Source organism: Clarias gariepinus, chromosome 14 (genome assembly GCF_024256425.1).
Source record: "Clarias gariepinus isolate MV-2021 ecotype Netherlands chromosome 14, CGAR_prim_01v2, whole genome shotgun sequence".
Lineage (NCBI taxonomy): Eukaryota > Metazoa > Chordata > Actinopteri > Siluriformes > Clariidae > Clarias > Clarias gariepinus.
The window spans coordinates 11,207,728-11,234,261 of NC_071113.1; the positions used below are offsets into that span (position 1 = coordinate 11,207,728).

The window sequence follows — 26,534 nt, forward strand, 5'->3', positions numbered from 1 at the left end:
GTGAGCTGAAAGTAATCCAGAGTCTGACAAAACACATTTATTGTGTTAAGGGAGGAAAATTTATCACGCTTAAACAGTAAGCGCTAAAGCCTTTTAATGAATCATGATAATCTGACCTGTAAATGCTACTATCAGATCTGACCTTATTTTCATAACTCTATAAAGAACCCCCCCCCCCCCCCCCCCAACCCCCAAACCCTCATTCCTTATTTAACACTTTGGAAGGATTAAAGATGAAACGCAGTTTATTTACAGTGATTTATGTGAGGATTGTTCAAGTCAAACCAGGACTTTTGAATGTGCAGAATAACAGAGCACAGTTACGAGAGTAAAAGTACCTTTATTTCTTTAGATGATCCCTTTCCACAGTAATGCAGGTATCCTATCATTTCTCTCGTGCATAAAAAAGGTTTTCTCTTCTGCAAGTTGGCGACAAGTTATCTGCTGGTTTTCAATGAGGAACAACTACAGCGGGCACCGAGCCACCTCAGCCGAGGTCATTCACGGACGGACGGCCTTCCTAAAATGTTTTGCACCATTCAAATGTTTTACTGCATCTAAGATTCTCACTATTGTACTGCGCTCAAAGTCTTCTGTAAATGTCAACTGGATTTATGCGCTCATTCATGAGGGATTTCATCACAAGTCCTGGTTTGACCTGATCGCCCCTTGTAGTTAACCCCACAAACTTGTGACTGCACAGATGTGAAAGCTAAAAAGCAGGATAGAGAATGCACAAGCGCCCTAAGTGGTAAGAGAAAACCAGATGCTTTGCGAGCTTACTGATTGATTACTGAAGACATGCGCGTTATTTTGGTCATGTGTCTGGCACCTGTAGGGTTTTAACAAATCAAAGTATTCTTTAGTCCTTTGTAACAGATGACATGAGTCATATTTTCCATTCTTAAGCATAATTAAGCCCAATAGTAAGTCTACCCTCTTGGTGAAGGAGCTCAATATCCTGGCTGACAGTTTTTTCCAGGTGTAAGGTTAATATAATGTCACGCTTGATTAACACTTCCCCTGCAGCTATTTTGTCAGATTTCATGAGCTAAAGAGGATTTGGAGAGCAGAAGGATGTGTATTGAAAAGGAGTGTCAACACCTGCCAAACATCATATTTTTATTCAGAGCTCACACTTTACCTCTCCATTTTTGACGAGTAAAGAATAGTTATTATGCATTTTGTATGTTATGGAAGTAATAAAACGTTTAAGGAAAATACTGTACATGAAGCCTGAGATGAAGTGAAGTAATTAGTTCCTTTTACAGTATTACTTATGTTTATTTTCTTCATCAGCATTAATTTATAATTACAAAACACAATTTGCTGATTGCTGCGGCATGGTGGTGTAGTAGTTAGTACTGTCGCCTTGCACCTCTAGGGTCCGGGATCGATTCCTCGGCCAGGCTTGATTTCCGTCTCTGTGTGCATGGAGTTTGCATGTTCTTCCTTTAACGGTTTCCTCTGGGTACTCCAGTTTCCTCCCACAGTCCAAAGACCTGCAGGTTAGGCTAATTGGTGTTCCCAAATTGTCTGTAGTGTGTGTGTGATGGATTAGCAGCCTGTCCAGGGTGTACCCCGCCTCGTGCCCTAAGCTTCCTGGGATAGGCTCCTGGCCCCCCGCAGGAGCAGTATAGAAGAGTGAGTGAGTGATAAGAATTTACTGAATGCTACAAAGTGCTGACACTAGAGACTCCTTCCATAAATCTTCCATAATACCTCCTTACAAAAAACCTAATCATCGCAACATTTATAAATTTCTCTTCAGCTAATATGGATAAAATTGATTATTATTCTCCATGAAATGTCCTATGGGAAGAAGTAGCGTAGTGGTTTAGTTGTTCAGATGTATAATGACATAAAAACAGTTCTGCTCTGGATAAGTGTATGTGTGCCAAATGTCGTAAATGTTCTCGGGTAGGATATTCCTGTAGAACTTATTACTGTTGCCTTTTATAGAAACTTAGTCAGCACCTTCTAACCAAACAGATATAAGAATGTGAGATACATCATATAAATCATATTTCATGACAATTTATGAGTGTTGAATCATCGCAACAGATTAAGATATGGTCACCCAATAGATAAGTCTAATTGCCATTACACCAGTTCCAAACAAGTTAACTTCAGATTTGAGTATAAATCAGGAGGTAAACGGTTAACTCTTCAGGGTTTCAGGGTGGCCCTCTTGTTCTTACGCATCTGACAGTGGATGGTGATGGCAGGGTGGGGAGGTGGAGTAGAGTATCAGAGCCATTTCAGATGTTTTCTTTTGCTGTTGGAGTTCCCTCCCCCTTAGAGCGAGTGTGTGTGTGTGTGTGTGTATGTGAGTGCAGTGTGACTCAGGGTCAGGTAACAGAAAGCTCACTTCCTCTGGGAACCTGGAGGAGACAGCAGGATGGGCAGTGTGTGCCTGTGCTGAGGATGGAGAAGAGAGTGTGTGTAATCCAGACTGATTTTCACCAGTACAGACCCCTGACTGGAATCCAAAGTAAACATCTGGCTCAGGTAAGACTGCAGCTGCTTCTTTTAATTGCTAACATGCTTCAGTTCAGAGTGGGATGAGTTACTGTACCGGACACATATTAAGCCAAGATTGGGTTACACATGATTGTCTGCTGAATAGCCTTTTCACTAAACAAGGTTCAGTTTATTTGGAAATCCAGGACTGTTTTTTATGACCGCAAGTAATGCACCTGTTAAGGCCTTCTCCACACACACTTACTCTTTCTCATTAAGTATTTTCCCTCGGTTCATGATTTCAATTTACCAAATTTGCACTTGTGTGGGAGAAAAAGGTTCCCTGAGTGCTTACTTGGACAGAGTGCTATCTGGACTAACACAGTCTTAGTGGCAGGCACACACACACACACACACACACACACACACATGCACACGCTTCTCAGGAATGCAAACATTTCAGTGCAGGTCAGTGATCACACAAAAGGGGAGGGTGGGAAGGTGGGGGTCTTCTGTTGATTCAACCGAGGGTTGAAAAGTGGCTAATTGCTAATTACTCATACCTTTAAAATGTGCACTTAAGACTTGCTCAGCCTGTACGCACTCTTCAGAATACAGTTATGAGTTGTGTTATTGATACTATTAGTAGTGCTTTCTGAATAGTTGTGATATTTTGATGGCCCTATAGATCTTGCTTTGCGTGGGCACTGGTGGCTCAGTGGTAGGTGTTTTGCCTGCCATGCGAAAGGCCTGGGGTCGATTCCCAAATTCCCCAGGTACTGGATGCAGTGCCGGTCCAGAGCCCGAATAAAATGGGAGGGTTGTGTCAGGAAGGGCATCCGGTGTAAAACCTGTGCCAAGTTGTTGTGCGGACTGGGTATTCCGCGGTGGCGACCCCTTGCCAGGAGCAGCCGAAAGACTAACAACATAGATCTTGCTTTGCCTTTGTTGGACTGTTGTCGATTGATGTTCCCATTGCAAGTGATCAAAGCAAGGTAAATTTGGTTACTTTACTTAAGCACCTGGTTCACTGTAACAACACTATTGTGACTATAATCAAATCGCAATACTTTTGCTTGGATTTCCTTTTTAATTGTTGCTGTTGGTCTATCGCCTGCTCCCATCGAGGGGTCACCACAGTGGACAGTTCGATCTGCACACAACTTGCCGCAGGTTTTACTCTGGCTGCAGTTCCTGATGCACACTGTTTTATCCGGGCTTGGGACCGGCACTGCATCCAGTGAATGGTGTTTGGGTATTGGGTGGGAACTGACCTTGGGCCTTCCGCATGGCAGGTGAGAAACCTTTTTCTTTTACACTACAAAAGCTCTGTATTAAATTTAAGGTTTACTTTAGTGTCCAGAAGAAATTGCTAGAGTGTCTTTAACACTGTACATAACACCACTACCAGGTGAATTGAACAACATGGATTATCAATAATATGCCGGTGTACTATTGATTGGATCATGGGCACTTAAGTCTTACTCAAGCCTGTGATGACCAAAGTCCAGACTGTCTGGTCCATACCTACAGAAAACCTAATGCAGCACAACTCACAGAAAAAAGTTTAGCTGTCCATAATGGAAAGACATCAGAACACCCAGTGCAAACACAGCCCCTCCTAGCCTAGCCTAGACTCCCAACTCCCCGCAATGGAGCACCCATTAAATTCTCTGGACCAACAAACAAAGTCCGATCCATGGCTTGTCCACCCCAAAAGCCACAGCACCCAAAGGATCCTCTACTAATATTTAGGAACCAGACACCACAGCACCTGCAGGTTGTATGAAACCAGACCTCACGTTCAAGTTCCATTCTCCAGTCCTTACGGACTTTCCTTTCAGAATGGTCAACACATTTTATAGATTACCGTCAAATCCAAGTACAACGATTAGGATTTTTATATGTTATGACAGTTGTTGTGCCAAGTAATGATGCATTCATTTTGCAACCGTGACTGTACATTATTAACAGAATTTTTTTATATATATCTTCTTAAATGTCCGAAAACTCTGATTAAGAGTTTTTAAAAATCCTACATATTTGATGAAATACAGCAATGGCCTTAAGCATTAAGTGATCACATGCCATGCATTACTGTTCACCCTGTGTCACTACTTAGTTCGATCCTATCTGGGTGAACAGTTGAGTTGAGTTAACAGCTTTTGTTAATGTGTGGAACAAATACAGTGGTGTGAAAAACTATTTGCCCCTTTCCTGATTTCTTATTCTTTTGCATGTTTGTCACACAAAATGTTTCTGATCATCAGACACATTTAACTATTAGTCAAAGATAACACAAGTAAACAAAAAATGCAGTTTTTAAATGATGGTTTTTATTATTAAGGGAGAAAAAAAATCCAAACCTACATGGCCCTGTGTGAAAAAGTAATTGCCCCCTGAACCTAATAACTGGTTGGGCCACCCTTAGCAGCAATAACTGCAATCAAGCGTTTGTGATAACTTGCAACGAGTCTTTTACAGCGCTCTGGAGGAATTTTGGCCCACTCATCTTTGCAGAATTGTTGTAATTCAGCTTTATTTATGCCTTTTTAAGGTCATGCCACAACATCTCAATAGGATTCAGGTCAGGACTTTGACTAGGCCACTCCAAAGTCTTCATTTTGTTTTTCTTCAGCCATTCAGAGGTGGATTTGCTGGTGTGTTTTGGGTCATTGTCCTGCTGCAGCACCCAAGATCGCTTCAGCTTGAGTTGACGAACAGATGGCTGGACATTCTCCTTCAGGATTTTTTGGTAGACAGTAGAATTCATGGTTTCATCTATCACAGCAAGCCTTCCAGGTCCTAAAGCAGCAAAACAACCCCAGACCATCACACTACCACCACCATATTTTACTGTTGGTATGATCTTCTTTTTTTGAAATGCTGTGTTACTTTTACGCCAGATGTAACGGGACACAAGGTATTTTCCCAAAAGTCTTGGCAATCATTGAGATGTTTTTTAGCAAAATTGAGACGAGCCTTAATATTCTTTTTGCTTAAAAGTGGTTTGCGCCTTGGAAATCTGCCATGCAGGCCGTTTTTGCCCAGTCTCTTTCTTATGGTGGAGTCGTGAACACTGACCTTAATTGAGGCAAGTGAGGCCTGCAGTTCTTTAGATGTTGTCCTGGGGTCTTTTGTGGCCTTTTGGATGAGTTGTCTCTGCGCTCTTGGGGTAATTTTGGTCGGCCGGCCACTCCTGGGAAGGTTCACCACTGTTCCATGTTTTTGTCATTTGTGGATAATGGCTCTCACTGTGGTTCGCTGGAGTCTCAAAGCCTTAGAAATGTTTTTATAACCTTTACCAGACTGATAGATCTCAATTACTTTTGTTCTCATTTGTTCCTAAATTTCTTTGGATCTTGGCATGATGTCTAGCTTTTGAGGTGCTTTTGGTCTAATTCTCTGTGTCAGGTAGCTCCTATTTAAGTGATTTCTTGATTGAAACAGGTGTGGCAGTAATCAGGCCTGGGGGTGACTACAGAAATTGAACTCAGGTGTGATAAACCACAGTTAAGTTATTTTTTAACAAGGGGGGCAATCACTTTTTCACACAGGGCCATGTAGATTTGGAGTTTTTTTTCTCCCTTAATTACGTAAACCTTCATTTAAAAACTGCATTTTGTGTTCAATTATGTTATCTTTGACTAATAGTTAACGGTTTTTGATGAGCAGAAACATTTAAGTGTGACAAACATGCAAAAGAATAAGAAATCAGGAAGGGGGCAAATAGTTTTTCACACCACTGTATGTGGCAGGGCTTTTACTAATTGAGGACCTTGCTCCGATCAGTAGGCCAACACTAACCACTGAGCTACTCATTAGTAGTTCAATCAGTGTACTGCAGACATCTGTTTAATGCCCAGCCACCTCCAGGTTTTGGAGAATTAATGAGTTCTAAATATTGGGTGACACGGTTGCCTTGCATGTTCAATGTCAGGATTTGATTCCCACCTTGGGTCTGTGTGTGTGCGTGGAATTCTTCCCTGCTTGGTGGGTCGACCCCCCCACAAAAAAAAACAGTGCTGATGATGACTGATTCAATAATACAAAATATTGATTAATGTAAAAATAAAAAAAAATTGCGAATGTCATTAAGAAATTGAACTTCTTATTGGTCACAACTGTACTGCATTTATATCATTTCTAAAAGTTGAGGTGTTAAGCTACGTATGTTATGCCCAGACTTTGGACATTTTTGGCTGAATTGCACTACAGTGACATCTGACCTTTACTAACTCACATAGCCAGAGTGAAACTACGTTTCAAAAAGGTTCACAGTATTAGAAATGTGCAAACAGCGTACTATTATTACTATTACTACAATAATCGTGAAGTAATAAGACATGTTACAGATATCTGTGGCATTGAAATGTCAGAAACCGCCCAAATTTAATTTATTAGCAAGCCTGGAGTAATGTTTTATAAATTACTACTTATAAATGTTGTGGAAAAGGGCTTGCTCAGCTGTACTCATTAGCTAGGGACTACAGCCTGCATGGCCTCCTTGTCTCCATGTCACCTCCACTGACTGGGAATGCAGCATACTGTACGGGAATACATTTATTTGGAAAACCGCTGCTCGTGATCCGGGCCCGCCGGAATTGAGTATGAAAGCAGGAATGTCTGTTTGCCAAAGGGACGTTCATTCTTCAAGTCATACCTACAGATACTTTTATTTCCTCAAAGTAACCCATGCTCACAGAACTCGCAAATAGCATAATTAGTACGTTTTGTGCGAAAACCTGATTTGACACATCCTTCTAAATCAAGTCCCGGCATGAACACTTTTGAAACACAGAATGTCTCATTCACAAAGGCCCAAGGCAGAGACATTGTAACCAGTGTTGAGGTTTGGAACGAACATTAAAAAAGAAAAAAAAAAAAAAATTGTGCTGACTGTGAAGAGAGGTTTGGAGTTTCAGAGGAGATTAAATAACACACTGTAAAAATGTTGGGGTTTGTAGAATTTAACGTGCAACCATTAGTGTCAGCCAATGCAAAGCGGTCAATCTAGTTGTGACATTTTAATTACAACTTAGTGTGTAGTTTTAATACAGGCATGTCATCTTTTTGGAAGGCACGGACACTAATGCTGAAGTCTACATTTTTTTTTTTTCATGCAAAGGCTCATGCTTGGTGTTCCTGAATTTGGCTTTGAATCCACAGCAGCCTTGTTCTGAATAAAGCTTACTGAAGATAAATAAATGAAAAAAAAAAAAGGCTCGGTACCTGTGGGCAATAGGTATCCTATATCTTATATTTTATGTACAAATTATTTAACTTTTCTTCATGCAGTGTTAATATCAAGATTAGTGTGAATTTCCGAGTTCACAAAAATAACCTGACTCGAGCTGCAACAGGTTTTCCCTCTTGTCATTTGCAAGCGTCATTAATTGACTTTAAATGATCATTAGAAAATTAGTACATGCTTTCTCAATGCAACTAAACCACACTTTATATTTCTTTGCTGGTTAGCCAAAAGTGACTTGTAAAATCTTGTATAGGTACTGTAGTAGAACAAAAGACTGATTAATACTGCAAAAAACAAAAAACAAACAAACAGCTCACTTGAGCATGCATGCATAATCTCAAGGCCAGTGAAGTTCTCGGGGGTTAACGGTCAACAAAAAGTTCCACTAAGATGATGCATGATGTGCAAATGTTATTGCGGCTTCACTATTGTCGCCGTATGGTTATTCTTTGGAAGGAGCTCGTGGAAAATTAGTCAATCGTCTCTCCGCTTCAAATCTTTGCAAGAACATTTGGCTTGATTTGCACTACAATTTTTCTATTTGTTAGTTTTGGATTGAAGAACTTGGTAATAAGGAAAGAGTGGATACGGCATACTTTAATAGTCTAGTATAACTATCATTTGCAGTTTTTCCTCTGAGAAAACATTGTAAACACCAGAGAAAGTTAGAAAGAATCTGCTTTGCTGTTATCTTACTAATATTTTCATGGCTACAATACAGATCTACAGCCATATAGAAAGGAACTCTTAACCATTTAATTAAATAGCAATGTTTATACAGGGTCATGACACCCCTATAAGCTTATTTTGACACCTGACATACTGTATACTGGCTTTTTTTTTTTTTTACATTTAAAAAGCATATTCTAACAGGCGTTGGCTGACAGAAAAGCTGCTTTGGGTTGTCAACTTTCGGTAAGAGTGATGTGACAGATCTTAGTTGATATAAGATTGTGTTATGACATTTTGTTCCTGATTTTTGCATGAACACACTTAACAACTGAACTTGGAGCTGTGTGAACATCTGGTATGTCAGAGGCAGGTAATGGTGATGATGCTACCTGTCAAACATCCAAATCAAACTCTTTCTAAAGTCAGTGACGGTGCAAAACTATCATTACGGTGTTATTCTTAGGTATTCTGTATGAATAGTTTAAGGCACATCCAAATAAAAGATACATACTAAAGGTAAAAAAAGGATCCGTGATCGGTATGATCTCAGAGGCAAAGTACACAGCGAGTGTCCTATAGAAAGTGATACTTATAGCTCATATTTATTATCAAATTTAATTTATAATGTTAAGATATTTGCCTAACTCTTTAATGATAGCTGTGCATAGAGACTTTGGCTTTGATGATCACCATTATGTGACTCTGACCCACCAAAAGTCTCAAAAAGACATCCTGGTCATCTTTATAAGACTGAAGTTTTGTCCACACTGATCTGCTTTAGATTTAATGTCTGCTTCACATCAAAATCGATCCAAGCATGACAGCTGACTCTAGTTGGATTTTTAAAATTTCACTTTTTTTGTTCGCTCACTCGGCACGAACTCGGGTTCGATTCCCGGCCAGGCTCGATTCCCGTCTCTGTGTGCATGGAGTTTGCATGTTCTCCCTGTGTTTGGTGGGTTTCCTCAGGGTACCCCGGTTTTCTCCCACAGTCCGAAGATATGCAAGTTAGGCTAATTGATGTTCCCGAATTGCACATGGTGCATGAATGTGTATGTGTGTGTGCCCTGCGATGGATTGGCACCCGTGTACCCTGCCTTGTGCCCTAAGTCTCCTGGGATAGGCTCCAGATCCCTGCGAACCTGAATACAGGATAAAGCGGTATAGAGGATGAGTGAGTGAGAGTGAGTGAGTGAGTGTTCGCCCAGTGGGGCAGAAATCATGTTGCCCATGCTCACGCTATGAACATCTTAATTGCTGTAGGAATAAATGATAGGAAAATTAATGCCAAACTGGAGTAGTTTCAAGCTGCTGGTAGAGTAAACCTTTGTAAACGTCTACTTTAATTTATTTCAGATGTTATGAAGGTCATATTGAGGTGTTATGAAGACCACTTTATCTTATCCCTGTAAAGCTCATGCTTACAGTATAATGCAGTTTATCCTTTACACAGTATACTCAGCCGTTTTGCGTGTAACTAATACAGAAGGTCTGAAGCAGCTTGACGTGAACATATAAAAACTTGGTGATAAACCAGTCAGTGACCATAAAAATGAAGAAGACAAATTAATTCTCCTGTGGTTGAATAGACTGTCCCAGTATTTGTCAGATCAACTACTGTGTGTAAGAGTGTATCACAGGGTAAAATATCATCTGATTGGGATAAATTGCTCTGAATTGCACTATGTATAATACTTTAAGCAAGAGGATGAAGGTCTATTCTTCTGTATTTATTCAGAGTCCTTCAAGGATGCCAAAAAGATGTTTCTTTTTCCATATTCTACATATTATGTGTCATTATGAGTAATACCGGATTACTTTAACAGCTGTCCTTATACCTGTGCACAACTAATGGATGTTTATTATATCTATAGCTCGTTCTTTTTTTCCCTACCGAACCTCAGTGAAGAATGAACACTGGAGGGGTCGTGGTGGTATTTTATCCAGGGGAGTTATTGTAGCGTAAGAGTATCGGTGGAAGAAATTTGGAATTGTTTTGAATTGGGCCAAGAGGCCCCAGAAGCAGGAGGGTGGGAAGGAGGTGGGAGTGGAGGGGTAGTTCAGTGTGAGTGTAGAAAGCGAGAGAGCGTGAGTAGTGTGCAGAAGTGGATCAGGTTAATCCAGTACAGCATTGTCCATAGGCAGAGATGAGGGAACGAGAAGAGCTGAAGAAAGCTATCGAGCAGAGCGACAGGCTGCTGTCTCGGGTCCGCCAGCTGGAGGAGGAGAATGCCGGACTCAGCAAGGAAAAGAATGACACTTTCCTTAAGATGCGTGCTGTAAGTCAACTGGAATTCTATCAGTGGGATTGTTGGTATTTAGGTTTGAGTCATTTGCATACAAGTTAACTGTAATATAAATTCGCCTCATCTAATTACTCATGCGTGTGGTAGAATAATACTTGTATTTGGAAAAAAACAAACTTAATATGAAGGTATGTTAGTAATAACAACTTGGTGTCTTCAAGCACAATAAACTGTCTGAAAATGGTAGATTTTACTGAAAATCATAGTCCCTCTTAAGAGCTGTGGAGTGATGATAAGTAGGTAGCCGAGCTCACTTCTAAATTATTGCTCTTGCCTTGCCTCATTGGGCTAAAATATGGCACACATGGATGGCCAGAGACATCTGCATGTGGAGAGGAGGTGCACTGAGCAGTGAAATTGCAGGTATTCTTTGGAATGGAATGGCTCAGCAGTGAGATCTGCTAATATGTCTGATTATTTTTGCTGCTGATTGCATTAACAGATCCTCCAGATTCACTCAGTCTCCTTTCCATCCACCACTTTATGCTCATTTTGCCAGGGCTTGTATTACTGCAACTCCAGCTGGATTTCTACATTCATTTCTTTGCACTTCCATGCATACTTTTGTTTAGAGTTAGCTTTTCAAATATCAAATTGATAGAAACCTTAGAAATAAAATGGACTGTGGAAGTCCATGAAAACACCTAAGGATATTTGAAATTGCTGGAACTTGAGTAAGAACCCTTCAACACATTATACAAATTTGGAAGGATAGTGCTAAACCATCAGCTTTGTGGAAGAAATGTGGTCAGGAAAAAAATGATGAATGGAAATCATTTAAACACTTGGTAAATAAATCAAAACGTTCAGTAAAAAACACATTTTCGTGGAATTTCCATATTCAGCTTGCACAAAATGTGATGAGAACTGTGTGGCCATAAGTAAACCACTTGTTAGTGAGAGTCATCAGAAAAAAGTCTGACTGTCCAGCAGTGGAAAAGGTCATATGGTCTAATGGATCCAGACTGACCCTAATCCAGAGCGATCAGGGTAAGAAGGGAAGTGCACAAAGTAATGCATCCATCATGTATAGTGCCTACAGTACAAGTCTTTGGAGGCAGTTTTATGACCTGGGGTTAGGACTGCATGACCAGGTTATCACATCTATGAAGTTTTCCTTCCCTGATGGTACAGGCATATTCCAGGACTCCGGTGGTTCTGGGAGCAAGGGAAATCATTTCACACATGGACTTGCCATCACATTGTGTGCTGCAATCAAAGCTGAAGATGGCTGAATGGAATTGTAGAATGTACAACTATTTTGGTTTATTAATAATTTCTTTTTTCAGTTTATTACTTGGTAAAAATTTTTTTTAAGTATTTTATATCTAGCATCTACATGTAACTGACACATGAATACCACCCAAGCCAATAAACTTATCACTTATCATCTACCATGTGAAGGGTTACTGTACTTTTCCTTGACAGTATGATTTTATATAAACTCCAGGTGTTTACTGAGCTCTCCATCTGCAGCGTAAAATATGTGATAGATCATTAGATCAGCCATAACATTAAAACCACCTAAAAGTTTTAGGTTATACCCATGTGTTATCAGGGCAGCTCTGGGCAAATGGGGATTGGCTCTACAGATCCACTGGGGTGTGTTGTGCTGTCTGGCACCAGGGCACTGGCAGCAGATCCTTTGGATACTGTATAATGTACAGTAGGATTGACCTTGATTCACATTCTGTGGGTGCTTGATCCGTTAGAGTGTGGAGGCTGGGTCAGTGGCCTTGGGCTCCTTGCCTGCTGGGTTCCATGCATGGTGAGAAGTTTTTCCTTGCACCTGTCGCCGTCGTCCTTGGCTTGCTCATCAGGGACAATTTTTTCATTTTGATTCATATTTCATGCAAACTTAAAAAATTATTTTGATTGTGTAAAGCTGCTTTGCGGCAATGTCAATTGTTAAAAGCGCCATACTTAAGACTTAATTAAATTAAATTGAATGGTGCACTGGCTTTTCTAGTGCCTTTCTATTGTAGCCTGACAATTTGTTTTGCTTTGGCATTTCTGAGGGATTAAGCTCGGCAGGCTGCCCTTTGGTCCATTCAGGAATGGCTGAGCCTTGGGTGCCCTGTCACCTGTGTGTATGGTTAATGTATAGTGATAATATATATTTGATGATTAATGTGTTTTTTTCGGTTCACCTGGTGGTGGTGGGGTTGATGTGATGGCTGGTTGTGTACTCAGCAAGTACACATGTATGAAATTATGGAAACTTGAAATAGTATTAGAGTTGAATGCAGATGAATACAGTTAGCTAGTGATGCAGAATAAAACACACATTTAATGTAAATATGTGAATTTTTCGTACTTTGTACTTTGCCCATCTTTACTGGATGACGATCAGCAGGTGCTTCATGTTGTCTCACCACAAAGTACACGCTGAACCATTGTGGTCGGTCAGTGGTTAATTAATCATGTCCAAAGTATTATATCAGGATTCTTACAAAGCATCTGACCCAGTACCTAATACCGTGGGCTGATTTGAATATTTTTCCAGTGTGCTTAGAGAAAGACCTGTGCTTGCCAGTTTCCTTTTGCCTTTGTTCTCTGTTGTGCTTTCAGCTGTTTTTCTGTGGGATTTCTCAGTTGTTTCCTGGAGAAAGATCATCATTCCCAAAATAATGGGATCAGTGCCTAGTGTGTAGGCAGAGCCATTTTTCATTAACTCCTTGCCAACACGGTGGAGTGACATAAAAAAGAAAAACTGTATCAGGTTCTGTAGTATATTGTCCAAGGCAAGTTATGATTTTATAAATGAGATGAAATTTGTACCTTGACACTGTTGAATTCTTAAATCTGATTTGTGATTAAATGTCTAAAACAGCAGCTCTAGGTAGTTTATCTGCAAAACACTTATGTTCTTATGCTTAAAGGATATTGTTTCTATAGTAAGAACTTATGCATTAATGTACAGAGTGGACAAGCTATAAAATAAAAACAAGTCTAATTGTTGATGTGGTGAAGTTTTATCTGGGATGTTTTTTTTAGCATTTTGGAAGGAGTGTCCAGTGCAAGCACTATAGTCAGTTGTAAAGCCGTTTCTTTAATTTGTTGGACATGTTTTTTTTTTTATTTATAGGTTCTTTGTCTTTTTAAGTTTATTAAAGACTATATAGGCAACACAGTGGATTAGTGGTAAGCACGGTCAATTTGCAGCTCCATGGTCGGGGTTCGATTCCCGTCTCGGGTCTGTATGCATGTTGCATGTTCTCCTCGTGCTCGATGGGTTTCCTCCGGATACTCCGGTTTTCTCTTACAGTCCAAAGACATGCAGGTTGGGCTAAATGCCGTTCCCAAATTGGCCGTAATGTATGAATGACAATCGGTCATCGAGCTGGCAACTCGACCCCTTAAGTAACTGCCCCAGAAATGATGGCTAAATTTCTAGGGTGGGGAGTATCCATGGCCCGAAGAGTTGGATGGCACATGGACAGACCAAAAAAAGTAAAGAAAAAAAGACTTTATAATGTAAGTGATAACAGGAAATATTTTTTTTGCTGACATTCCACAACATTAAACATAACTATAAATAGATAAAAAGAAGAATGAGAAATTAGTGTTTTTTGTCAAATAATCAAATTCATGTCATACATCACTCTGCAGTTGATTATTTCCCAGTTACAGCATGCCCTGTCATGTTTCATTCCTTGCACACATTGTATAGGTGAAAAGAGCAATGTATGCTATTTGCACCCTGTAGCCAGGTCTCCCAATACGACAGTTAGAATAGGCAGTCTAATAATAGCTAGTGTTTTAGTGCTTGCTAATTAAAACTACTAGTTAACATGAGCATAGATTTATCAGACAGGACTGAACAATAAATTGATGCTTCTTGGTCAACATGGCTGTCTACTATATTGGTTAAACAACTTGCTTAGCTGATTAACCCTAGCACCAGTTTACCAGGAAGTGCTCATTTTTAAACACACCTAAATCTATTCAAGAGCATCAATTTACAATTACTGTACATCCTTACCACTGAACTTGACATTGACATTCCTATGCATTTATTATTCTCTCTATAATTAAAAATGCAATCAATTAAATGATGGCGATTGAATAGTGTAAGGCACTGAAACAAGCCAACTTCCTTAATAGACGTTTTAAAACATGCAGTGAAGTCTCTTTTTATCCATACTTTCAATACTTGTGAAATAACTTGTGAAATAGTCAGGGACATCCAGATGTCCAACTTAAGCATATGGAAAAACCTCAAGGTCTGGGCTAGCTTTAGAGTTTCTGTGGCCGAAGGTAAGATCTCTCAGAGAAATGAGATATACAAAGCGCATCCCCTGTGTTTCTCCACAGTTCAACAGACTATAATTTAATATTGAGTAAATACGTATATCTGATTAAACTGTAAAGTTTTCATTTACTATTTTACTGTTGTCATAATGCTTTCATATGTTTATTAAAAATAAATAAAGTTAGTTCTAATATAAAACACTACCACATATACCATTACCCATAATTGTTTATACTTCAATACCGTCAACATTTTTAACATAAACAGCATTGGTTTAACCCTTGATAGACTGGATGTGAATGGCCTTTTTTTCAATAGAGTTAAACAATGCAAAATATGCTTAAAGACCAATGATTCATCACAAAGCTTATAAATAAATGTATTTTAAACATTTTATATATGTGGTAAATAAATTCCAAAGACAGTAGAGTTTGCCATTTAAGGAAAGTTGGATAGATGGTTTGATGCTTTCCATTCTAAAGCTGATTAATTTCCAATTACAGCACATACGAATGTGTTTGATTACTTTTTTTGCAACAGAGCATTGTCAATGTAATCATTTCAAATGTATTAAAACTACAGCACCACACATTTATCTGACTATACAGTTGATACAATACATGTTGTAGAACATTCACTTTCTGTTATCACTTGCTTCACAGTGATTGTTTTCTCCCCAACATCTCTTTTTTTTCTCTTTTTTGAAGCTATTAAGACAAAAGCAAAGTAATCATCTAGGAACCTCAGTATTGGGACCATAAAGGCCAATAGTAATTACCATTGTATTTATTCCTATTATATGACCGTTGTAGGACCTCTGGTCAACGATCACACATGCATTCAAACACTATGGGAAATTTGAAAATGCCAATTAGCCTACTCTGCATGTTATTGGACTGTGAAAGGAAACCAGACGGGAGGACATGCAAACTCCATGCACACATACCCCAAGGCAGGAATCGAACCCAGACCCATGGAGGTATATGGTGACACTGCTAACCACTATACCACCCCTACATTTGACACTACTGTATGTACAGTATGTCCTTAATCTTCGCTGAATAATGAAAGGATTCAGACTACATTAAAGAGTTTCTTTTCCATAGAATCTGTAGGTAACATGTTCAGTTGGGAAAAAAATGCTACATTGGTAAAAAGCTACAACATGCAATTCATTGCACAAGACTTACAATGCTGCAAAGGATGCATTGTTGCCTTAAAAAACAAAAATCCTACAAGCATGGCAGGAACGACATTGATTACTTGTTGTTTCCTTTGCGCCTCTGATCGCATTGTCGGCACAATGAAAAAATTGTAACATCCAATTTCAGGCCACTTTACAACATCCACCAAGCTCTCAAAAAGTTGAATGTGGGCATGGGATCCTCTTTTATTTCGAAATATAGCGATCTAAATGGAATTCCCATGCTTCAATTGTGCATTGGAAAAAATATCGATCAAATGATATTCACATCTGGTTTATGAAAGCTTAACAATTTAAGAAAATATGTGGGAGGTTGTAGTATTATTCTTTGTCATCAGCCGTTATTAAAGACCCTGAGGTTAAAGGGCATTAATGTGGACACCAGTGAGCGTTGGTCTTTGTTGTCCATGCAGTGGATGTGGGTGTAATATTCTGTTTCATGAACAGCTGGCTTTAATACTAAAGAGGAGAATAAAATAGATGTCATTGTTGGGTCTGAAACACTCAGTAGATAGACTTATGCAACAACTTAGCGTGGGTTTAAAAGCACTGATTATTTTCCCCATATGACTCCGCTCAGTTTATGTTACGCTTAACAAAAATAAGTAAGTTTTCTTTTGAAGAGACCCGTACCTTGGTGGGTTATCGCCTACGTAGATGTTTATCACAATTTTTTACCTTTTTGATTCTTTTATCCGCCTTATGTTAACTGGCCGAGAGAGCGTAACATGTTTTGTCTGGTAATTCATTCAGACAAGAAGTCACACTGAAACACATGTTCAATATCCTTTTTGTTCCCAGTTGAGTCATGAATAGCATGGCATTTTTTTCATGGCTGACACACACACTGTCTTTTCTTATCTTTACTTACGTCGCCTTCTCTAAGAGGGAGAGCCTGCATCAGTTAATCCAGTTTTTTTATGAATCATTTTGTTTCATTTCTATTGCTATTGTTATAAAAAGCTAAACAAATATGTCCTACTGTACCTCAGCTTGTGAGGAATCGTCAGGATAAAGTACGTGAATACACCACTTGTTTCTCACGAAGAATGAGACTTGTCGCTTGTATGAAGTGGAGCAGGATGACACCAACAACACTTCCCTTACAAGAAAACCAGGAGTAGTCAACACTTCGAGAAGAGACCAAGTGAGTCTGAACATCAAGGTGTTCCAGTCTGAGGATCATTTCAACAGCAAGACGTTGGAACCACTCTGACATGGAGGCTGTTTGTCAGAACCAGACTGATGGTTTTTCTTTAAGTCATCGGAGGCGTCGATCTCTATCCGAAGACTCCGAGGGAGGCTGTGAGATACAGGTAGAGCCCGAACAAGAGGAGCTGGATTGGGATCATTTTAGTACATCCACGCAACATCGGCAGGTGTGTGTGTGTGTGTGTGTGTGTGTGTTGCAGTTTGAGAAAAAGAGTTTGGAGGCTTGGGTCAGGCTTGATCTTAAGAACGGGGACTGATTTTGTTTAACCTTCTCCTAATTAACTCATTCATTACAGATTTCCTCATGTATTAAGCATAAAAAATTTGCCTGGTGGCTTAGTGGTTAGCATTGTCGCCTTGTACCTCCAGGTTCTGGGTTCGATTCCCGCCTCGGGGCTGTGTCCATAGGGTTTGCATGTCCTCCACGCGCTTGGTGGGTTTCATCCCACAGTCCAAGGTTGTATGCATCCAAACAATATCCAACATGTGTACTGTATGTGTGGCCTGTGATGGATTGACACCCCATTCAGGGTGTACCTGTGATAGGCTCTAGACCCCCCATGGCCGTGCATGCTGGATAAAGCGGAACAGATGATGAGTGAGTAAGTTTTATGTCTTAGGTTTTTCTTAATGTTTAGGAACAGGGACAGAATGCTGTATGCATAATGCACAGGATGAATAGGTAAGGAATCCCCAACTGACACACTCTTGTCATATTTTATTGATAATAGCAGTGGTTTAGATAAAAACTAACCGTATCATTAGGAAGCAATTGGAAGTTTTGAAATCTGAAAAAAACGTCCTGCATCGGCATCTGCATCTGGTCTGACTAGTTCTGATGGAACAACTGACATCTGATTTTTGACTGATTTAAGACTGGATTAAGTTGTTTGTTTTCTGCTTTTGTCATGACACGTTTCTTTTTCATGGTCTATAAATGAGGGCCCATGAATACCGTGCTGGAGTTTTGTCTTTGTGTTTTGGAATTATTCCGTTTACTTTTTCTTTTTTAATTATGGGTGTTGCATCAAAAACAACCTGAATGCATTCTGTGATAGAAACATTCATACCTCTATGATTTATAAACAGTACAGTGTACATGTGAAAAAACTGTTTTTAATATTATTCCAACTCCTAGTGACGAGTTACACATTTGTACCTGAAAAGACCAGATCTAGAAATGACAAATCTCGTTCTCGCTTTCATTTTTCCCCTCCTCCTTCTCCTCCTTAACCTCCTGTCACCTCACCGTCATCTCACCTCACTGCCCTCCTCCTTCTCTTCCACTTCTCTACTTTCTCTTCATCTTCATAATAATCTCCTCCTCTTCCTCGTCCCCACGCAGGAGCAGGAGGCACTACAGCAGGCCGAGCAGCGCTGTGCACAGCTGGTCCAGGCCGGGCATGAGCTCGAGGTTCAGGTGGCTCAGCTTGAATTGCGTGTGGAGCAGGAGGAGGACGTGAACGCTCAGCTCACCTCGCAGCGGCACACGCTTCAGACTGAGTGCTGCAGCCTGCGGCAAGACCTAGAGGAGCTGGAGAGTGCGCTCAGCGCTGTGGAGAAGGACAAACAGGTGATGCACTCGTACGCAGACGGCAGGTTGTAGTTCATCATCAGCTATTTGTTTTTATTTATTATTTTCATGTACAGTACTTTGTGTAAAAAATTGATAGTTATTCACGTGCCTGTCATTCATGTCCTGAAAGCATCACACTCGTATGTAAAGAAAAGTCTATACAGTGCATGTACAATGCATTTACTGTATGTGCCAAGTTATTTATTTTTTTTAAGTTCGAGGTTATCTTTTAATCTATAATTGGTCATTTCAGGCTTAGTTTTTATCATATCATTGCTTCCTCTCATCTGCATTCTCAGTGCTGTCAACTGCTATTTTCATTCATTGTATTGTGATGAATGATTGGATTAATCCGTCTGCATTACCTTGAATGAACCATGTGATAAATTCTCTAAAGCCGTACTTTCAATTGTTTAAGAACCGGTTACTTTCAGTATAATGAGTGGCTAATAAGTCATTTGCTGCCTATGGAAGAATAATTGCAGTCACAAAAACACCCAGTTTCTTTAGAGGGGATAAAGCCTGCCGTACCTGACATTTAGCCGTACACAAGAACAGACCTGTACTGTCAGATTAACACCTTGAACAAAGTCTGTTTGCACTGCTGCTGTTGCCATAGCTAGGATGTGACTGGCTTCATTTCCATATTATAAAAGTGTAGGTTACTGGAGCAAGTTTTCACCTCTTCCTTCTATGTTATTAAGATATTACCACTAAATGTGTTTTTCCCGCTTGATCAGTTCCCCTCGGCTCTTGAAAAAACCTTCTGCTTGAAGGTCATCGTACCGCCTACCGTCGATTCCTTACTCGCTTTCTTATTTCGATCTCTTCTCTAATCCATTACCGTCAGTAACAGATGGTCACTCTGATTTTTGTCTGGTTACATCCTGAAGTTTGATGAGTTCTGCCTATAAAAGTTCGAAAAAGCCTCGAGGTCAGAGCAGAGTGAAGCAACGGTACTGATTTCGAGATGAAAGTGCCTGTGAAGCCTCGCCTCCGCCCCTCCATAAGCACTTCTGGTTTACATCTGCTTTTCAAAGGATCAACAAGACCCAATACACACACACACACACACACACACGCATATACATGTTGCATGCACACACAAACATCCACAAATGTTTTTAGGAGAGGAACTGTAATGAATATCAAATGTAATGTCAGACTATTATTAATAAATAATAATAAGTCTCTCTCTCTCTCTCTCTCTCTCTTTTGTGTTTTTCTCTCGGTAGGCTTCAGACTCTACAGTGAGAAAGCTCTCAGAGGAGTTGTCTCAGCGTGAGATACTGGTTCAGAAGTTCCAGAAAGAGACTGAGCATTTAGCCGAGCTCAGCGAGGTGAGCTACATCCTCCTATAATATGTGTGCATTCATACATAATTCATGTCTACTGCAACATTTGGCAGTTCCCACTGAGATTTGAAAACTACAGGCCTCCCTGAACAGGTCCATGTACCTCAGTTTGATCTTTGGTTATCCCTAAAAGTAAAAAAAAAAAAAAAAAAAAAAAGGAAGAAGACTGCATTTAATAATATCAGTGCCGGTGCATATAAATCTGAACGTTTGACAGCTGAGAAACAGAGACACAGAGCTTTGGGCAATGCGCTGCACTGTTTAAATATGAGTAAATAGATTTCAAATCTCTTCCACATTTCCAATAAAAAAAGACATATTTCTGAATATACTTGGTTCAAGCTTGCTCCAAGTAAATATTTTACTTAGCATCATTACCATGGTGTACAAACTTTTACTAGGTTTTTTTTTTTCCTGCAAATTTTATAGCTTATTGATTTATTTTTTCATAAATATTTAGCACAGTAGCCAGCATCTTGCTCTCTAAGAGGACCTGGAGACATGTGTAAGAAAGCTCAGGCTTAATGTTTTCGAGTCGAGGTCACTCCACAGGGATGAAGCCTATGCAAGTTGTTTCCTGGCTGCTGTACTGCTTGAATCGCACTCGTCCAGAACACATGTTGAAGGCTGTAAAGATCTGCGATCACATCAAATTGGCACATGACCAGCTTCGTTCGGTTTGCTAAGAAGGAATTTCAGAGGACCCGGAGCTCGCTTTAATGTAAAGCAGTACGAAAAGAAAAAAAAAAAAAAATCTCACGGATTAGAATAATCTGGCGACAAGGAGTCTTGAGGTCCAGGGAATATCCGCAAATTGTGTTACTCGTTATTATTCGAAGTATGCAATGACAGCTATTTGTAACACAAGAAAGTGGTATAGAATCGAGAGAAATGGTCATGAACAAAATACAGTCATGAACAATCTGTCTTCAGTCGTGTAATCACTTCTATCTCAGAAATTCCCCTACAACCATTATCTTCTTTGAAGAACTGTGAGTGTATTGTACATCCAAACACGCCAGATTGTGGACGGTAGCAGCTCCATTTGCCAGGTTATCACTGCCTGTAATTTAGGATCAGTGGCATTGGGCTTGTCTTTTCACCCCATTGAGCGTGTGTGTGTGTGTGTGTGTGTGTGTGTGTGAAGAGCTTGTACCATTCAGCCAAAAAGCAGGATAATTAAGTCCAATGAAAACGATATCCAGGATGCGATCGAGTGTTTATTTCTTAGTCAGATGTTCTAAATCTACTCGGGAATTTGCGTCGAAGGATTGGATTTGATTAAGCTATCGAGCTACAAACTCCTTCCGACAGACTCCACGGTTGAGGTGAACGAACACATCCCAGCTGTGGATCAAAGATGGCAGCGAGTCAGATGAGAGTCCCAGTTAATGTTTTAGTGCCTCATATGCTGCACAGATCCCAAACTGTGTTTTGCTTTCCCAGAAAGCCATCGAGGATCTACAGTTTGAGGAGGAGAAGGTGAACCTCTTGACCAAAGAGAAAGCCAAGTTGCAGGTTCACGTCGAAGAGGTGAGTACCATGATATTTAAGAGACTCTAATAACTTATTCCTAATTAGAAAATGTGTGAGTGGTTATCCAGTCTGTTGTTAGGATGCTGTCCGGGGCAATAAACAAAGCATCCTCTATCTCGCTGATAGATGCAAATATTAAATGTATATTTGTGAAGGAGATTTTTCAGCTGATATAAAATGAATATAACATCAGTCGAGTGAGTTTTACAGGATTACATGTGGTTCAAGTTGTTCTCTGTGTGATGTGTGTCAGCTGGAGTACCAGCTGGAACAGGAAAGGAAGCAGCGCACTGAGGTGGAAAGGTGCAGGAGGAAGTTAGAAGGAGACAGTAAGAACACCATGGAGAACCTCAGCGAACTGGGCAAGATGAGGGCCAACCTAGAGGAGCTCATCAAAAAGTGAGTTATTTCAAAGCTCTTTTTTTTTTTACTTTTCAGGACAATGTACACATTACAGACTAATCACTTTAGTAATCATTTGTCTAATGTTTTTACAATTTAGTGATCTAATTCAGCAAGCTGAACACCTTTTAAAATGCACTGGAGTTTCCTGAAGAATAGTCAAAAGGAGATATTTGCGCATAAACAGATGGTAGATGTAGATGTCTCAGTTCTGTGGAAAAACAGATGTTTGGATGCCTTGTGGCTGCTATAATATGATATCTGCTTGGAGTGCCGTTATCTCGGCTTTGATGAGTTAAAGGCCTCGAGGCCCTCAGAGCTGTTCAGGCTTGTTAGTATGCACTTACCATAGCAGACCCAAAGATAATCCCCAGAACACACAAAAAACGACCTCAGGCAGATAACTAAGTACAATGAGGAATAAACCAAATTGTGTTTTATACTGTACATTATATTACTCTTCACTATATAGACACGAATATTGTATTACGAAACTAGTGTTTATTTGTTGCAGTATAATGTTTAATAGATTGCGATTTTTTTTTCCCTTGTGTTGACGGATGACATTTGACTGACGTTTTAATAACCCTTCAGCTCAGACATGTGGTGATGTTTCTCAAACCGTATTACATCTGTCTGCTAATTTAGCCATGTCACACATCTCTCTCTTTCCCCTCTCTCATTCTCCTTTCCCGTCTTTGTGTCCTGACAGGAGAGATGTGGAGATTAGTGACACCAGCAGCCGGCTGGAGGCCGAGGAGGCACTGAGTGCAGGGCTCCAGAAGAAGAATAAGGAGTTGCAGGTGAGGCGTGTGGGGGAGAGAGAGCATTCCTGTCTTTCAGCGCTCCGAAGGTCCCGAACTCTGATTTGCGAGCTTGTGCCTCTCGACGCTCCTCTCCTGTGCTCTAAAATGGCAAAAACATCCCTAAGAACATACTGTTTGCCCTGATGATAATCTCTCCGATGTAAATCCCTTTCAAAAAAATAAAATAACCCCACTATAATAGGGTCTAGTTTCAAGAAAGGAAAAGGTAGAGAAGCACTGAACGGAAATTCCTGATGTAAAAATTTAATTGCTATGAAAATACAGTTTACACAAGCTGCTATAGGTGAAAAAAGGTTATTTGCTTTATTGTTTTGACAATTGTATAAGTTTGTCCTGATGTTCAGGATCTGGCTTTTAAAAACATACATGTTGATGAATGCATTTTTGTTAAATACTGCACAAAACTTATAGAAATTGCAGAAATTCCTCATAGAAATAACTTTTAATCCTTTACTGTAAGCCAGCCCTGAAATGTATTTGCGACCCGTCATATCAAGTCAGGTATTACATCGCACAGGTTAGTTTTGCGCCATGGCCAGTAGGTAAAAGCTATTAAATTTTCAATTTTGGCAAAAATCAGTTGATAAATACTTTGTAACCTGATTGTTCGATAGAATTAGAGCTTTTAATCCTAAATATTTAATGAACTGTAATGAACGCTATTCAAGCTGGTTACTCCAGTAGTGATATAAAGCACACCTTTTTATTTGCTACAAATCCACACTGCTTGGGAAATTATTTTAAAGGATGGCTAGGAAAAATCCTGTTATGAAAATTTAAATGTATTGCAAATAGAATTGATTCAATGGAGTTTTTTTTTTTCCAAGACCCGTCTTGTAGTAAACAAATCACACTGTCCATTAACAATCAATTAATTATCAATATGGAGAGATTTGAACTAGGAATATGAAAATGTGCTTAAATTAACTTAAATCACCCTAAATGTGACTTGATACCTGATTTGATGTGATGGGGTCAAAATATATAATGCAATAGTGCAATAATGAGAAATAAGGCAACATAACCAAATCAAACTGTATCTTGTGTCAATGGGCACGGCTAACCCTAGATATTTATTTAATCATTTATTATTTTCATAGAACTTTCAGTAACCGCTTTATCTTGGTCAAGGTCACGGTAAATGAGACAATAGTCCATTGCACAGCACCATGCTCTCCATGAAGGTAAATACATTTATGGACATAAAAGCCCTAAAATATCACAAAATAATGAAGTTTCTTAAATTAATTCATATAAGCAGGGCAAATACTGGGATAGTTGTATTTAGTTTTTTTATTGTTTTTTATTACTTTATTGTATTTTAACTTTACTATTCAAATTATTTACTTCTTTTATTGTGATTTAGACCTTCAAAGTATTCCTTACAAATGTAAAGCTTTTCCATCAAGCCATTGGCTGTGCCATATATTATCATAAAATCGTATCTATATATATCTCATAACTATCAAGAATATTTTTTACAAATTAAGTCAGTTTGTGATCTGCCGAGACGTTCTTATGCTATACAATATGATGTAGTGAATGCTATGGGTCTCTGTGTCCACCTGAATGTACAGTAGATAAACCAATCAATTGTAGCATTGAACTTGAGGATTAGCGCCACTGGCTATACCTTAACAAAATGTTTCAAAAATGATGCAGAAAGCAAATATCCTTTAATTAGGGATATCTTTTGCACTGATAGAAGCATGAACTCCACAAAATTGTCTCATTGACGTTTACCACTGGTCCCCATGTAAGCACTTCACTGAAGAACAAGACATACTGTAGATCCAGAAAGTGACAAAGTGTGCAGTACAATACTTCTCTGATCAAGGAGCTTTTTTTTCTTCCATGCCCAGAACATAGAGGCTCTTTGTGCACGTACAGCTGAAACAGGATCCGAGTGTCAGCGAAGGTAGACGTGTTTTCACGTAACGCCAGGGCATTATCTATATTACACAATGCAGGCTTTATGGACAACTCTCCATTAATCACAGCTTAGGAGGACCTGAAGGCACAAAAGCTAAGCTGGTTTGACAGAAGCCCCACCACCGTGTTATTTTAGTGGATCAACTGATCAGACTCGTTCAGATGGAGCCTTTTTTTTTTTAATGCGGGCTGTGCATTAAATGTCCACTGTTATTTATTTTTTTTTCACCACAGCTTATTTTCCAAGATGTGATGTTTATGGCTTGAATTTCAGCATCCCGATTGTCACCTGATATGTTGTCATCTTTGTTCAGAAATGTGTTGGAAAATGTTAAATTCTGTCCAGTTTCCTCTCGTGTGGACTTGAGGAAAAAACTTGTCATCAGCCTGTTAGTCCTGGTTCTGTGCAGCAGATGCATAAATGTGCTTCTGAGTACAAAGAAAGCAACCAGGATAAAATATACTTAGGCCTGCAAACTGTTTGTAAAAAAAACTATTTGGAAGCCTCAGTTATTTTTGTTTTTTTTCCCAGCTCAGTGTGGAAGCATATGGTTGCCTACACTATTACAGTAAATACCCCATGGACACATATGCTATCACTTTAAAGCCTGATGATGGTTGATGGTTAACCATAAGAATCCATAAGGAAATTTAATTAAGCCAGAATGAGACAATTGATTAATAGTAGGGTTTTGTACCGTCTGATCAGAATTTCCAAGTGACATGGATGAGATCTGTGCAGAGCCTCTTAGACCAGCAGTTTGTGCTCAGCAAGAAGCAGGGGTTTTGCTGAGGAGTCTAAAGTGGGTGTGGAGTTTTCTTTCAGTGCAGCAAATCGAGCCCCTGTGTGGGAGACAGTGTCAGAGTGTGTGTGTCTCTGCATTCGTATGTGCTAGTGTGATTTGTTCTGAGTGTTGCTTGGCCATGGCTGTGCTCTCCACTGAGGTTTTGCGCTGGCATGTAAGTTTCTTCACATTATATCAGTGTGCTTTTTAATAGTTAGTTATGTTTGCATGAATTTGCTTAAGTTCTGAGTTAGATTGTGCACTTTTGTGGTGTGTGTGTGTACATATATATATATATATGTTTAGGCATGCACATGCATGCAGGTTGCTGACTGTTTATCATTATTCACATCATTGGACATCTTCCAGCTATATAACTTGTCAGAGATCTTTCTTATATTGAAGGAAAAGACTTTTGATAATGAATGTTATTAATTTATATGTTTACATAAATTCTACTAATGGGGCAGGTTTTACACTTTCAAGTACCCCCTACACTGAACTGTTTCAGCATTCAGTTCAAGTCCAGGATACAAGAAACTGAAAGTTTGACCTACCTTAAGAGATCCTAGTAAAATGGTGCATGGGGTAAAAATCTAATGAACCTGTATATGCTTTAAGTATATGACCTTTTGTGATTTTACATGACAAAAACTGGTCTCATGTGGTTTAGATTTCTTTGTGGTTGCACACAGTTTGCATTGATTAGCAACCTTATCTTACAACTGGACGCAATTAACATGAAGATGAACCAA

At 39.5% G+C, this 26,534-nt stretch overlaps 1 protein-coding gene across 2 annotated transcripts in view; it reads left to right on the forward strand.

The window, feature by feature from the left end:
- Positions 1-2,380: 2,380 nt before the first annotated feature.
- The window catches only part of LOC128541367 (myosin-16), a 47,753-nt gene continuing 23,599 nt past the window's right edge, over positions 2,381-26,534 (forward strand). The window contains exons 1-6 of one of the 2 annotated variants that reach the window (XM_053511748.1): positions 2,381-2,511; positions 18,712-18,939; positions 20,178-20,282; positions 21,744-21,830; positions 22,087-22,232; positions 22,948-23,038. In XM_053511748.1, the coding sequence (XP_053367723.1) occupies positions 2,428-2,511; positions 18,712-18,939; positions 20,178-20,282; positions 21,744-21,830; positions 22,087-22,232; positions 22,948-23,038 (741 nt within the window). In that variant the 5' untranslated portion in view covers positions 2,381-2,427. Of the gene's footprint in view, positions 2,512-10,515; positions 10,669-18,711; positions 18,940-20,177; positions 20,283-21,743; positions 21,831-22,086; positions 22,233-22,947; positions 23,039-26,534 lie in introns of those variants that run through there. The other variant, XM_053511747.1, reaches the window with a different exon arrangement.